The sequence below is a fragment of the Oncorhynchus tshawytscha genome, linkage group LG12 (assembly GCF_018296145.1).
Source record: "Oncorhynchus tshawytscha isolate Ot180627B linkage group LG12, Otsh_v2.0, whole genome shotgun sequence".
In the NCBI taxonomy this organism is placed as follows: domain Eukaryota; kingdom Metazoa; phylum Chordata; class Actinopteri; order Salmoniformes; family Salmonidae; genus Oncorhynchus; species Oncorhynchus tshawytscha.
The window spans coordinates 66,889,523-66,905,937 of NC_056440.1; the positions used below are offsets into that span (position 1 = coordinate 66,889,523).

Here is a 16,415-nt window from a genome sequence, read left to right on the forward strand (position 1 = left end):
CACACACACACACAGTAAGTCTAAATCAATGGTGAGAATGAGAGAAATACACACAGCCTGCTGTTGTATTATTCATAAGATACTTGTGAATCTAGTCAAGGCTAAAGTTTCATAATGAGGGATTATGTGTCATGGTCTCGGGTTAAAAATAATTCCTAATAGACTAGCTACGTTTTGAGGTAGTGCTATTCTGAAGTTTTGTCACTGCACCCCATGCCTACCTGCCGGTGAGGAATGAGTTGTTTTGACTTTTTAATTGGCCATTAAAAGTCTGTTTTCACCTCTGTTCCTGCAGGTCAGTATGGAAACCCTCTGAACAAGTACATCCACCACTATGAGGGCCTGTCCTACGACACCGAGGCCCTGCACAGCAACCACCAGAGAGCCAAGAGGGCCGTCTCCCATGAGGACAAGGTCCTGCAGCTTGACTTCCACGCACATGGAAGGTACGTCACACTCTTTAGTCTAGTGTACATTTTAAAGTTCATAAGAGATCTAGCGTTAGCCTGCTTGCCAAATCTGTAGTGCTTTAGCCAACTCATCTGATTTATTGTTGTCATGCCATTCATTTACCAATTATTGACTGACGTGACAATGTCAGTCAGAGGAGTTGGATAGAATACTAACAGATTTGGCTTCTGCTTTCCAGGCAAGTCGAGCGTCACGCCCAACTCAACAAACCTGTCGATGCTCGTAGTAAATAACTGACCTGTGACGTGTTTGACTGCATGAGCAAAAGCTTCTTTATTTTATCAAGGGAGGAATATCCCAATGAAGTCTGTGTGGGGTTTTGGATTACAGGGGTATCTTAACATGGGATCAGGAGCAATTCTGAGCCCTGGACTCTTGTGAGCCAATATTGTCTTTCCCACACTGGCTGGGACTCTGAGAGAGTGGTGTGGTAGTCTGGCTTCGCATTGTGCACCAGCGTGATACAGGGATAGCCTACTGGAAGGCAGAGGGTGTTGACTGGTAACCAGGCCTAAAGTGTTGTTATATCAGCCTGCAGCAAGCTACTTCTTCTCACAGGCACCCACCTATTCCTACCAAATGTTTAGTATTCTGTCCTAGGCTGACTCTGTGCCTGTCTGTATGTGGGATGGGTTTGTGGTTATTGGGTTATTAAATCCAGCTGATTGTAGTCTCCAGCTATCTCTGACCTTGACTGATATGGTCACCAAGCCAAACAGAAACCTAGAGGTTAATGTGAAGAGATAGAAAAGATGTACATGCATCTAAGAGAAGTGCTGCTGTCTGGATTTTGGTTAATCCAGAATGCTTTGTTTGAGGAATGATGGCCAGGAGCTCGCTCCCTCCCTTCCCCCACACATAATCTACTGTTTGTATTTCAGATGGTGGATAAAGTCTTACCGATTTGGGGACTAGCAGTCCATGTTAACACCTGTCTCTTAACTAAGATGACCCTCACCCTCCCAACAGGGCAAAATCCTCTCTGTCCTCCTCTGACAGTTCACAAACCGTCAGTACAGGACTGTGTTTTATTCTGCCAGCTCTGTTCTCTCTCCTCTCTCTCTCCTCTTTGCCACGGGAGCGGTACTGAGTCCTGACCTTGACGTGTGGATTCACTCCCAGTGGAGGGAAGAGGGTATCGTCCTCTTGTGTAACAGCCAACAGCAGCAGTGCAGACTGGCAGTGCAGACTGGCAGTGCAGACTGGCAGTGCAGACTGGCAGTGCAGACTGGCAGTGCAGACTGGCAGTGCAGAGGTTCCTTTGGGAGCTGCAATACAGCTAGACCTATCTCTGCTATAGTGTTACCTACCTTCTAATCCCAAAGCTACTGGGCAGAGGACTCTTGTCACTGGGAAGTTTTTGTGTCTGTACAATGTGCATTTCACTTTCCCGTCATTATGATATTCATGCCAGTTTTAACCCATCCCCGGCTTAAATCACATCAGTCCTATTCTGTTCAAGTAGGCCCTAGTTCATCTCTTTCATAATGGCACCATTTTATGTTTTGGAAACATTTACTTTGGGTGATAACACAGTGTAGAGTTCCTGCTATCTGTATTTCCAGCTAGCAGTGTTGTGGTCTCCCAGGGATGGTGAGAATAGGCTGCAGTGGTCACTTCCTGCTTGTCTGTTTCAGAGGACCGTTTCATTCACTACTTGTTCTGGAGATAGCCCTGCAGATGTTCACATGGTCTCCCAGTAACTACACCAGATGGGTTGAATGTGCTAGTGTGCCAGTTAAGCAGTCATAAAACACTGCCTATTCTCTTTGTAGAACAGAGCTCATAATTATTCAGTGCCTGGACTGAAGGGGAAAATGCAGCTTTTCTGGAGATGGCACGTCTTGTATACCTCCCCCCTTCGCTGTGCCTCGAACGATCTCATCAACCAACCAACACTTTCAAACTGGGACACACGCACTTGTTTCGTACATTCATTCGTTAATGCGTACATTCGTACATATATACAGTTGAAGTCGGAAGTTTACATACACCTTAGTTTTTTACAATTCCTGACATTTAATCCAAGTAAAAATCCCCTGTCTTAGGTCAGTTAGGATCACCTCTTTTGTTTTAAGAATGTGAAATGTCAGAATAATAGTAGAGAGAATGATTTATTTCAGCTTTTATTTCTTTCATCACATTCCTAGTGGGTCAGAAGATTACCTACACTCAATTAGTATTTGGTAGCATTGCCTTTAAATCGTTTAACTTGGGTCAAACGTTTTGGGTAGCCTTCCATAAGCTTCCCACAATAAGTTGGGTGAATTTTGGCCCATTCCTCTTGACCGAGCTGGTGTAACTGAGTGAGGTTTGTAGGCCTCCTTCCTCACATATGCTTTTTCAGTTCTGCCCACAAATGTTCTATAGGATTGAGGTCAGGGCTTTGTGATGGCCACTCCAATACCTTGACTTTGTTGTCCTTAAGCCATTTTGCCACAACTTTGGAAGTATGCTTGTGGTCATTGTCCATTTGGAAGACCCATTTGCGACCAAGCTTTAACTTCCTGACTGATGTCTTGAGATATTGCGTCAATATATCCACATAATTTTCCTCCCTCGTGATGCCATCAATTTTTGTGAAGTGCACCAGTCCCTCCTGCAGCAAAGCACCCCTACAACATGATGCTGCCACCCCTGTGTTTCACGGTTGTGATGGTGTTCTTCGGCTTGCAAGCCTCTCCATTTTTCATCCGAACATAACGATGGTCATTATGGCCAAACAGTTCTATTCTTGTTTCATCAGACCAGAGGACATTTCTCCAAAAGTACGATCTTTGTCCCCATGTGCAGTTGAAAACAGTTGTCTGGCTTTTTTATGGCGGTTTTGGAGCAGTGGCTTCTTCCTTGCTGAGTGGCTTTTCAGGTATGTCGATATAGGACTCGTTTTACTGTGGATATAGATACTTTTGTACCGGTTTCCTCCAGCATCTTCACAAGAACCTTTGCTGTTGTTCTGGGATTGATTTGCACTTTTCGTTAAAAAAAAGTATGTTCATCTATAGGAGACCGACCGCATCTCCTTTCTGAGCGATATGACGGCTGCGTGGTCCCATGATGTTTATACTTGCGTACTATTGCTTGTACAGATGAACGTGGTACCTTCAGGCGTTTGGAAATTGCTCCCAAGGATGAACCAGACTTGTGGAGGTCTCCAATTTTTTTTGTCTGATTTCTTGTGGCGGTCTTGTCTGATTTCTTTTGATTTCCCCATGATGTCAAGCAAAGAGGCACTGAGTTTGAAGGTAGGCCTTGAAATACATCCACAGGTACACCTCCAATTGACTCAAATGATGTCAATTAGCCTATCAGAAGCTTCTAAAGCCATGACATCATTTTCTGGAATTTTCCAAGCTGTTTAAAGGCACAGTCAATTTAGTGCATGTAAACTTCTGACCCACTGGAATTGTGATACAGTGAAATAATCTGTCTGTAAACAATTGTTGGAAAAATTACTTGTGTCATGCACAAAGTAGATGTCCTAACTGACTTGCCAAAACTATAGTTTGTTAACAAGAAATTTGTGGAGTGTGTGAAAAACAAGTTTTATTGACTCCAACCTAGGTGTATGTAAACTTCCGACTTCAACTGTACATACATGCATACATACTCTTGCACATTAAAACACACACATTCTTTCTTATTGTGCGTGGTTGCGTCACTGTCCAAGCTATTAGAAAAGGTGTTTCCCCCTCTCTCTCATTCTCTCTCTCCTTTGCCGTGGCCTGCTGTGTGTGAAGGGTGTTGTGAGACATAAAAAGAATCTATCCCAGGAGCCCTGTCATTTTCAACAGTCCTCCTTTGCTCCTTTCTTCACCACTGTCTTCTGAAGGTTTTGTGTGGGGGACTGATCACAATACCCCCTCCTGTACTGCTTACACTCTGCAGCATGACATCATTAGCCCCTTGGAAACAGCAGGAGCTGCTTGTGTGGGCGGCAGTCACAGCTAACGTTTACTTCATGTGAACGTTTTCCTCAGCTATGTCTTTTCTGCAAGCCCTGTGCTCTCTGGTGTGATGTTCACCCTGGAGTGTAGTGTGATACTCACCTGGCCTGTTATACCACCTGATGTATCTGTTGTGAAGAAAAATGATTGAGAGGATGGTGCACAACAGTACATGTCTTCATTCATTCACCCTGTTTGGACAGCCCATCTAACATTCTCCTGAATTGCCAACATTCCAATAATGGTCGTGGAATGATTGAATGTTTGGGTTGGATAGTTCTGAGGGCTTTTCAGATCTCCATTCCAGCCGCCGAGCACCGCCCTTATGACTGAGAACATGTGATGAGGGTAACGTCTGAGCTAGCACACCAAGGGCGGCATTCCGACTCCGAATCCCACCCCCAATTTTTTTGTGTGCACTTTCTCTCTCTGTCTAGCATGAGCTGGAGGGAGTTACTTAAATTGACTTTCACCAGTCTTTCTTTTTACATCCAGTGTGAACGAGTGCAGCCTCGAGTAGAAGGGTTAAGAATCAGACTGCCCAGCTGATATTGACTTCTGTAAGTGAAGACTGAACTGCTGACTGTTTCCTCCTCCCTGTGTGACCTTTGTATTGTGATGAGCATGCAGTCTTACTCCACGCCTCCGTCACAGCCAAGGCAGTGGTGTCTGGTGATTAGGAGGCACAGAAAAGCCCTTTTGTTTGCCCACACTCACATCACTACCACTCCCCTCCTCCCACTCCAACACTATGAGCAGCTAGATCAAGGTACCCGATAGGGCAATCCTGAGGCTTTGTACAGTGTAGGATCACATGCCAGGGTACAGAACAGTACAGAATACTAAAGGGTTCAGTGCCAGGGTACAGTACGATACAGAATACTAAAAGGGTTCAGTGCCAGGGTACAGTACAATACAGAATACTAAAAGGGTTCAGTGCCAGGGTACAGTACAATACAGAATACTAAAAGGGTTCAGTGCCAGGGTACAGTACAATACAGAATACTAAAGGGTTCAGTGCCAGGGTACAGTATAATACAGAATACTAAAAGGGTTCAGTGCCAGGGTACAGTATAATACAGAATACTAAAGGGTTCAGTGCCAGGGTACAGTATAATACAGAATACTAAAAGGGTTCAGTGCCAGGGTACAGTATAATACAGAATACTAAAAGGGTTCAGTGCCAGGGTACAGTATAATACAGAATACTAAAAGGGTTCAGTGCCAGGGTACAGTATAATACAGAATACTAAAAGGGTTCAGTGCCAGGGTACAGTATAATACAGAATACTAAAGGGTTCAGTGCCAGGGTACAGTATAATACAGAATACTAAAAGGGTTCAGTGCCAGGGTACAGTATAATACAGAATACTAAAGGGTTCAGTGCCAGGGTACAGTATAATACAGAATACTAAAAGGGTTCAGTGCCAGGGTACAGTATAATACAGAATACTAAAAGGGTTCAGTGCCAGGGTACAGTATAATACAGAATACTAAAAGGGTTCAGTGCCAGGGTACAGTACAATACAGAATACTAAAAGGGTTCAGTGCCAGGGTACAGTACAATACAGAATACTAAAAGGGTTCAGTGCCAGGGTACAGAATACTAAAAGGGTTCAGTGCCAGGGTACAATACAGAATACTAAAAGGGTTCAGTGCCAGGGTACAGTACAGAATACTAAAAGGCTTCAGTGCCAGGGTACAGAACAGTAAAAGGGTTCAGTGCCAGGGTACAGTACAGAATAGTAAAAGGGTTCAGTGTCAGGGGAGAGACTAAGGGAATTAGTGGGCACCTGCTTCTCTCTTAGAAGAGATTTCACCTCACTAGGACAAATGGGATCCAGTAAAGGTTCCTAGCTAACTGAAGCAAACAACCGCTACAGTAGAGCATTCCTTTTAGTAAGGGGACAGGACAGCACGGTTCAGAGAGAGGCCTACACCTTTACGTCACCTCGCAAACCGTCAACACACCAGTGGTCTGGTTGAGGTGAACCCCCTACATGAGTTATTCCAGGCCACCATTCAGCCAGGGTGCCCGTTTGTTTGTGTGAGTGTGTGTTCAGCGTGATTGTCCTGCTCATCTATCTACCCCAGACTGGGGTTAACATGTTAAGCCACAGTGAATTTGCATGCCACAGGTCAACTAACATGAACCCTGCCACTGTAATCTCTCTAATGTGAGTTTGGCCTTGCAATGAACTGCCTACCATGACTGGATTGGCCAGGAGGATGGACGATTCTGCTGCTGCATATATAGCTTGTAGTGTTTTGTAGGTGTGGGTTCTCATTTGTGTGTGCTTGTCTTTGGGCCTATACCTGTTTGTGTGATAATGCATTATCTCATGCCTGGTTAGTTGGAGTCTTTCCTTTATCCAGTTCCCCGGTCTGTTTTTGGGGGTTTGGACAGGAGATAAGGGAGTGTGAAAGTCAGTCCCACTGACTGTGGGCCCGAGGCTGTGCTGGATACAGAGAGAGGCCAGCCGTATGACTGTCAGACTGAATCATTTAACAGTCAGCTGCTACCCTTAGTCTAACTGCACCTCTATTGGTTATAAAAACCTCCTCTATCACTGTGAAACACGGCCCTGTTTGGTAAGTCATGGACGCCACTGTGTGTGTACACGTTGTGTTTTTCATAGCCTTGGCTGTTCCGTGGTACACAGGAACCAGTTTCTCTGCCCTTGGATGAATGTTTCATGGAGCGCTAATGATGTCAGAGCAACCTAGACAGAGCGTGGCAGAGATGGAACGCAGTGCTGTGCCGGCCCCAGCCACAGCTACCCACAATGCTCTATGGCTCCCATGAGCCCTCTGCGAGGTCAGGCTGTTGTGAGGAGAGTTTGGTGCTAGATCAAGAACAAGCATTTCTCTCTCTCACGTGGACCTCCAGTGCACAGCTAGTGGTACTCAGTACTGCTCCTCTCAGTCCACACTGTCTCCCAGTGCCTTGTTTACTTCATGAATAATCAGGAAGTTGTTCAGAACCTTTCCTGAGAACCAGCAGCAGGAAGGAAGATCTGTTATTCTGTATTGTCGTTTTGTTTATTTATTTTCTAGATGTTTCGTTTCTAGGTTGAAACCCCCTGTGAACCATTTAGTCATTTTTGGCAGTGTCCGTGAAGTTCTGTGTTGGTATGCTTACAATTTGATGGGAAGACTCAAAGTGGCTCTTAAACATAAACACATTTACACAAAGTCAAACGCTTAAAATTAGTCTGTTTAGAGCTCAACATTTTAACGCTTGACAAGTAAAAACAATCACCCACAAATCACAATATTGATGATGCAATGTTTTGCGCACTGTTCTCACAATTTCTGCAGAGCTCATCGGAGTGGAATTGGATTGCGTTGACTGCCACAATCAAACCGTGTAGCCTCGTGTGCACATTTTGTTGATATTCCTTGCTAGTTTGTGTTATTTGCCCAATTTTATAGCTCATTTTTGGTCACGAACATGGTTTGTACGTTCATGAAAAGTAATGTGTGAATCACATGCTTGTAGGCCCGAGGAGCGCGAGAGAAACATTGCAGCTGCAGGTAGCCTATAATAATGATGGTAACTAGCCTGGCTAGTTAGCTATTGGCATGTTTTGATGTCACGTCCATTGTCCTAAAAATATGTTTCACCGGCACTCCCACAAATGGCCGCCGCGCAGTTGATGAACGGGGTGTGTTAATAAACCATTGCTGCATACAATCTGACACCGTGGGAGAGCTGGAATTTCCTTCTTCATCATTGACCATGTAATTCATACAACATAAAAAATATTATACAGTGCTCAAAAAAATAAAGGGAACACTAAAATAACACATCCTAGATCTGAATGAATGAAATATTCTTATTAAATACTTTTTTCTTTACATAGTTGAATGTGCTGACTACAAAATCACACAAAAATGATCAATGGAAATCAAATTTATCAACCCATGGAGGTCTGGATTTGGAGTCAGACTCAAAATTAAAGTGGAAAACCACACTACAGGCTGATCCAACTTTGATGTAATGTCCTTAAAACAAGTCAAAATGAGGCTCCGTAGTGTGTGTGGCCTCCACGTGCCTGTATGACCTCCCTACAACGCCTGGGCATGCTCCTGATGAGGTGGCGGATGGTCTCCTGAGGGATCTCCTCCCAGACCTGGACAAAAGCATCCGCCAACTCCTGGACAGTCTGTGGTGCAACGTGGCGTTGGTGGATGGAGCGAGACATGATATCCCAGATGTGCTCAATTGGATTCAGGTCTGGGGAACGGGTGGGCCGGTCCATAGCATCAATGCCTTCCTCTTGCAGGAACTGCTGACACACTACAGCCACATGAGGTCTAGCATTGTCTTGCATTAGGAGGAACCCAGGGCCAACCGCACCAGCATATGGTCTCACAAGGGGTCTGAGGATCTCATCTCGGTACCTAATGGCAGTCAGGCTACCTCTGGCGAGCACATGGAGGGCTGTGCGGCCCCCCCCCAAAGAAATGCCACCCCACACCATGACTGACCCACCGCCAAACCGCTCATGCTGGAGGATGTTGCAGGCAGCAGAACGTTCTCCACGGCGTCTCCAGACTGTCACGTCTGTCACATGTGCTCAGTGTGAACCTGCTTTCATCTGTGAAGAGCACAGGGCGCAGTGGCGAATTTGCCAATCTTGGTGTTCTCTGGCAAATGCCAAACGTTCTGCACGGTGTTGGGCTGTAAGCACAACCCCCACCTGTGGACGTCAGGCCCTAATACCATGGAGTCTGTTTCTGACCGTTTGAGCAGACACATGCACATTTGTGGCCTGCTGGAGGTCATTTTGCAGGGCTCTGGCAGTGCTCCTCCTTGCACAAAGGCGGAGGTAGTGGTCCTGCTGCTGGGTTGGTGCCCTCCTACGGCCTCCTTCTCGTATCCTGATGTACTGGCCTGTCTCCTGGTAGCGCCTCCATGCTCTGAACACTACAGATAGACACAGCAAACCTTCTTGCCACAGCTCGCATTGATGTGCCATCCTGGATGAGCTGCACTACCTGAGCCACTTGTGTGGGTTGTAGACTCCGTCTCATGCTACCACTAGAGTGAAAGCACCGCCAGCATTCAAAAGTGACCAAAACATCAGCCAGGAAGCATAGGAACTGAGAAGTGATCTGTGGTCCCCACCTGCAGAACCACTCCTTTATTGGGGGTGTCTTGCTAATTGCCTATAATTTCCACCTGTTGTCTATCCACCTGTTGTCTATTCCAAGTCTATTGACTTGGAGTTACATTGTGTTGTTTAAGTGTTCCCTTTATTTTTTTGAGCAGTGTAGTTGGTCTAATTGACAAACTCGCATGCTGTCAGTAGATCTCCCCTGAAACCTGAATATTTTAGCCTTTCAAGGTTATGAATAAACATGCCTTAGTTAGATACCTTCATTTGGAGTAGCCTACCTTAGCCATTTGATGGCTGATTTATTGAATGAGGGAATTATTTAATTGCAATGTTTTAGAGGCTACTGAAGGGGTCCGCATGCTTCCTGTTCGGGAACAGTTCATGCATATATTATGATGTTTGTGTTAGAACCTTGCCGAAGCCCAAAACCTTCTGGCTATTCATGCACACACACAAAAATCTTGAGGCATGCCGAAGTCTACGCCTCTTGGTCTGTGATTGGTCAACAGTAGGGATTCTTCAATTTAAGTGTTTGTCAACGATAGACAACTAATTTTCATGCACATTTTTCACTTGAGAAATACTGCACCAAACATCTTAGATGTAAAATTTCAAAGCTAAGATCTACTCTGTAAAAATGTATCTTCGATTAAGTCTGACTATTTTGTGGAGGTGTATACTGGCTATGGCGCCTAAGCTGGACAAACAGTATTGCTGCTTTTTTTCTAGTTTTTCAAGTGAAGGTCTTTTTAAGGTTGTATGCAGCACACGTGTTTGGTTCATCTAGCTGCCAGTCAAACTGAAGCAAGCAGAAGCCTTAAGGGTGGTCAACTGTCCTCCAGGAGAGCCTTAAAGGGGCAGTGTTATATTTTGAGAAAGAAGACAATAGGCAGAGTGTAGCCTAGCCTATATATTTTTGTCCTATTCTCTATGGTAATGATAATGTATTTGTTTTGTAAATTGGTTACTTGCATCACACAATGATGTAAAAATGGTGTTACAGACCATATTTGATTTTTCTCTTAAACTTTCGTACAAGTAACATGTCTGTCATACTTGTCTGAAGGACACGTGGCTTAAAAAGTTGTCAAGCCCTGCTGTTTGTAAATGTAAGCAATATTTTTAAGAGATTAAATCACAAGCTAATGTTTTTATTCTTTAATCAACAAAATTGTAAGCCTATACTTTTGAGAGTTTGAAAAAGCACAAATTTGGCAAGCCGTTGTAAATAAGCGCTTTCATTATCCGGTGTTGCTCTACATGCAATCCACCCACAACATCTATAATGACATTTATCAAAGAAAAATTTGCTGAACTTAGATGACATCCATCTGTTGCTGACAGTTGTTACTGATGTTTCTACAAGACAGGCTTTGTAGTGCTTCTTGACTACCTGTAACACTAGCTCTGCTGAACATTGAGGGGAAATGACTTCACATAATGGTGCAGAAAACTCCACTATATGTTTCATCAAGAGGGTTAAGACCAGCTTTCACAACTCATCCTCACTTTCACTGGAGTGGAGAGATTATTATGTGGGTCAAATGAATGTCTCTTTCTCTCTCGCTCGCTTTGTCCCCCCTGTCTTCAACGTATCTACACAACGCCCTCTACACACTATCACGGGTCTCTTTCTCTCTCCTCTGTGTCTCCTCTCCCACCCATCCCTGGGAGGGTGCAGACAGCCATGGGCCCTTTGAGACCTCTGACAGTCTCCTGAAATCCTGGAGGATTGTCACTGCTACATTAGTTTAGAGTTGCAGCAGTCTGATAACCTCTGACTGCAACTCTACGAGAGAGAGAGGCTATCCCAGCTGGCAGCAGCTGAGTGCAGGCAAGCTGGCCGTGTGGTGGGGTTGGTTTGGGTCTCTGGTACCCAGTGGCCCAGCACTTATCTCTCGTTTGAGCACCAAGTCCTAAGGTGTATGGGTGTCTGATCCCACCCCACTGACGCTGTTGAAGGATGACATGCCCCTGCCTCTGCTCCATCGATGACACCAAGGTCAAACAGATCAATCTGAACAGTGTAATTGCGTCTGCTCTTTATCAGTGCAGTTTGTCTAAAGGCCAGTGATCCATGAGATTTGGGAGTCATGGGAACGATGGTGTGGAGGGAGACAGAGGTGGTGGTGGAGCTCATGCTACTGTCCTGCACCATGTAAAGATGATCACATTTTTACAAAAAATAACATTTTGCACCAGGTTTTTGTGTGAACTGAGTCATCAACATTGCACTGACAACTATCATCATAGTAGTTTTAATTCTTACTGCTCTTCAGGTAAGGCTTCCCTGTAAAACCCTCTACAGTAATAGTTAAGATATTTTCTCCAGCTTGCCGTGTTCATCCTTGTGAACGAACCGTGGCTGTGACCAGGCCACCCCGTGGTCGATACAAAAGGCACTGGCTCTAGTTATGAGGAGGAAATGGCTCAAATGATGAGGCCGTATTGATTTGTTAGATTGTCCATTAATAATCAGCTGGCTGCTGCGTACGTCACTGCAAGCACAGGAGCTGTAGTCACAGCCCTGGGACTCGAGTCTCTAGCCAAACGCCTTCCAGCTGTCATGAGCCGGTTCGTCCCCTTCTTTGCTGTAGCGGCTGTCAACTAGAGGTCGACGGATTCATCGGAATGGCCGATTTAATTAGGGCCGATTTCAAGTTTTCATAACAATTGGAAATCTGTATTTTTATGCGCCGTTTTTTATATTTTTTTATACCTTTTTATTCAACTAGGAAAGTCAGTTAAGAACACATTCTTATTGTCAATGACGGCCTAGGAACGGTGGGTTAACTGCCTTGTTCAGGGGCAGAACGACAGATTTTCACCTTGTCAACTCGGGGGATCCAATCTTGCAACCTTACAGTTAACTAGTTAACTAGTCCAACGCAGTAACGGAAATCTTTTTGTATCTAAATCCGGCTTTAAACTTCTTCACAACAGTATCTCGGACCTGCCTGGTGTGTTCCTTGTTCTTCATGATGCTCTCTGCGCTTTTAACGGACCTCTGAGACTATCACAGTGCAGGTGCATTTATACGGAGACTTGATTACACACAGGTGGATTGTATTTATCATCATTAGTCATTTAGGTCAACATTGGATCATTCAGAGATCCTCACTGAACTTCTGGAGAGAGTTTGCTGCACTGAAAGTAAAGGGGCTGAATAATTTTGCACGCCCAATTTTTCAGTTTTTGATTTGTTAAAAAAGTTAGAAATATCCAATAAATGTCGTTCCACTTCATGATTGTGTCCCACTTGTTGTTGATTCTTCACAAAAAAATACAGTTTTATATCTTTATGTTTGAAGCCTGAAATTTGGCAAAAGGTCGCAAAGTTCAAGGGGGCCGAATACTTTCGCAAGGCACTGTACATCCAATAGTCAAAGGTTAATGAAATACAAATGGTATAGAGGGAAATAGTCCAATAATAACTACAACCTAAAACATCTTACCTGGGAATATTGAAGACTCATGTTAAAAGGAACCACCAGCTTTCATATGTTCTCATGTTCTGAGCAAGGAACTGAAACGTTAGCTTTCTTACATAGCACATATTGCACTTTTACTTTCTTCTCCAACACTTTTGTTTTTGCATTATTTAAACAAATTGAACATGTTTCATTATTTACTTGAGGCGAAATTGATTTTATTGATGTATTATATTAAGTTAAAATATAAAAAAATCTTTTTATTTTATTTTTTTAATTGGTCTCGGCTTTTTTGGTCCTCCAATAATCGGTATCGGCGTTGAAAAATCATAATCGGTCGACCTCTACTGTCAACTGTATCAACATCCCCTTCATGAGGCAGAGAGCTGAACTACGGCATCCCAGTGACCAATGAGAACTGGTTAGGAGAGTCAGTCACCGCTGCCAAGTCAGGCATCATCCAGGCGGTGGAGTCCACGATTGGCATGGCTGTGCCCCCTGTGGTAATGAAAACACCTGGGGAAGAAAGCCTTCCCAGTCCTAAACGCCTCAGTACTGGTGGGTCTGTGCTTGGTGTTTGCCACTCCTCTGTGCTGTGCCCTGTTCCCACAGATGAGTTCTATGGCAGTGAGCAGCCTGGAGCCAGATCTTCAGGAGAGGATACGACAGAGCAGTCCTTACACGTCTACCGTCTTCTTCAACAAAGGCTTTAGGACCACACAATAACACGCACACCACAGACCAGCCCCCTCTGCTGGCTGGACCCCTCTTGTCCCATCGCTGCAACTCCAGTACGGACTCGAGAGGCAAAGGTCCGTGCATCCTCCAAAACACAACCCAGCCAAGCTGCACTGCTTCTTGACACAGTGCCTGCTTAACCTGGCGCACCAATGTGTCATAGACACTGTACATCTGGCGACTGTGTCAGCGTGCATTGCACCCGGCCCGCCACAGGAATAGCTAGTGCGCGATGGGACAAGTAAATCCCTGCTAGCCAAACCCTTCCCTAACCCGGACGACGCTGGGCGACGCCAATAGTGCGCTGGTCTACCGGTCGCGGCTGGCTGTGACAGCCTGGACTCAAACCAGGATCTCTAGTGGCACAGCTAGCACTGCGATGCAGTGCCTTAGACCACTGCGCCACTCGGGAGGCCCAGGGTTTTGTTTTTCATTGCAAAACATTTTGCTACAGTGTGCCCTAATGAACATTACCCAGTTGACTAGCACAGTGTACTTACACACACACACTGTCCCACCAGATAACCTTATCAACCCCTCTTATCTTAGTGCACTGGGTAACCCTGTGTGTTTTTGTAATCCTTTTGTGTTACCAAGAAAACCTTTGCCCTGCATGGACACTCCTAACTGATTTCAGTAAGCACATTCCTAGTAGCGTTGATGAGGATGATATGCCAGAAAGCTTTATGTAGGACAGAATCTAGGCCTAATGTTTCAGTCCCATATCAAGACCTTGTGTCTTAGAACGTTGGGCCAGTAACCGAAAGGTCGCTGTTTCTAATCACCGGGCTGAATAGGTGAAAACATCTGCCAATGTGCCATTGAGCAAGGCACGTAACCCTAATTGCTTCTGTAAATTGTTCTGGATGAAAGTGTCTGGGTGTGCCAGGGGGAATAACAAACAGTAAATCTAACCTCAGCTTATCTCTGGAGGGCTGCTGCTGCTGGGTGGGTACATAGGTGTTCTCCTTCCTCTTTCTCACTCCTTCTCTCTGGATTCTCTCATTCCTCACTCACTCACTCTCCCTCTCTCAGCCCTTCCCACCCTGACTCTCTCTCTACACACACTCTCACATAACATCCCGGGCTGCGGGTGATATTAATAGTATGCTGAGTCCCTGAGAAGCTCAGGAAGAATTACCTCTCCTATCCAGGCTCCCCTCACATATTTCACCTGGTCGGCTGTGACAGACAGGGCAGGTTGGAGAGGCCCACCACAGGGCTGACTGACTGACGGAAGACCAGGGGCAGGTGGGAGAAGATGTATATGGTAGATGCTAAGGGATTCCATTGGCAGACAATGAGAAGCTAGTTTTGAGGCATTTCAGTCCACATGTAGCCTAATCATCACACAATTAGGTGAGAGGAGAGGCTCAGGCTAGATGTTGAGGCTGACCCCACTGGGGTGTCACATGTTCCTGTCTGATCTCCAATCATTGTGACAGGATGGACGGCCCGTCACTTCAGCTTTAAAAGAGAACTGCCAGCCAGGGAGATTGTGTAGGACAGACAGGCACACACAGCGGGAAGTAGGGGGACAGTTTGGTCAGTGTCTGTAACAGGAATAACAAGGTGTGTGTTGTGGCTGTGTCCCCAAATGTCAGTGCTCCTCAGGCCTCAGGGCAGACTCATGGAGGGGGTGTGACAAACAGATAATGGAGGATTAGTGGGGCTGCATTGCAGGGGCATTATGGAAAGGTGACAGGGGTCTGTCTGTAAGCACATCATGGCCAATGAAATCAAACACTTCTGTATTTGTAAGGAAATGATCCTGTACCTTGCTTGTCAACTGTTTAAGTACAGTGTGGATTACAAATTGGTTGTAGTGAATCAAAAGATAAACAGCAATGTGTGTTCCTCTGTAGATGTATAGACAGCCACTTCAGTGATGTAATCAGTAAGTGACTCATCTTTTGTTGGCTGGAGGGCAGTGGCCCATGTGAGAGTCATGTCTGACGAATGGAATGTCTCTAGGATTGTTGGGAAGGAGCCTTTAGTGAACAGAACGATTCAGTCTTCTGGGAAGTGACTAGGTCATATGCAGCTCATGTGGTGCTAGGTCGCCCTTTCAGAATTTGAGAGCAGGAGCATGAGGAGGGAATGCAACAAACCCACTGTATGCTCCTACAGCCTTTACTTATACCACGTTTGAGAGACAGGCATTATTATTATTATTATCCCTATGGGAATCCTTCAGTGTAGTGATTAGCCTGTTCAGTGAAGTGAGTTTGGAGTCCACCCCACAGGGTGGGGCCCTCAGTATAGAGGTCTGGGTGGGACTGATTTCTTCATCCCGCCCGCACCCGCAGCTTTTCATACCTGTAGCCGCCCCCTCCCGCCGTTTCTGTCCGACTCCCACCCAGCTGCAGTCCTGCAATGTTATTTTAGGCATAGGTTATTTGACGCAGATCGCTTGCACGCCATGGTCCCAGCAATTTTGCGCGCTGTAGGCAATATCAAAATGCACAAAAATAACCCACAAAATAAATTACATTTCCAGAGATTCTCACATTCTCCATTTTATGTTAGGCTATCAATATTACTGGGTTATATCAGCCAATAGGTTAGACATAGTTTGAAGAGTGCAGATTAGGACAGAGAGCGGACACTTGCACTTTCTATTGAGCTACGTTTACCCTTGTGCTTTGCTGGGGAAAAAATGGCATCCATTGTGGTATGGGTCAGATTGACCTGCACGTTTA

The 16,415-nt window shown here is 45.2% G+C and overlaps 1 protein-coding gene and 1 pseudogene across 1 annotated transcript in view; both read left to right on the plus strand.

The window, feature by feature from the left end:
* adam10a (ADAM metallopeptidase domain 10a) overlaps nucleotides 1-16,415 on the plus strand; it is an 80,955-nt gene that overhangs the window by 17,791 nt on the left and 46,749 nt on the right. Inside the window, exon 2 of the mRNA XM_024440257.2 lies at nucleotides 296-446. Within this exon, the coding sequence (XP_024296025.2) occupies nucleotides 296-446 (151 nt within the window). The remainder of the gene's footprint in view (nucleotides 1-295; nucleotides 447-16,415) is intronic.
* Nucleotides 11,647-14,229, plus strand: LOC112264258 (annotated as a pseudogene).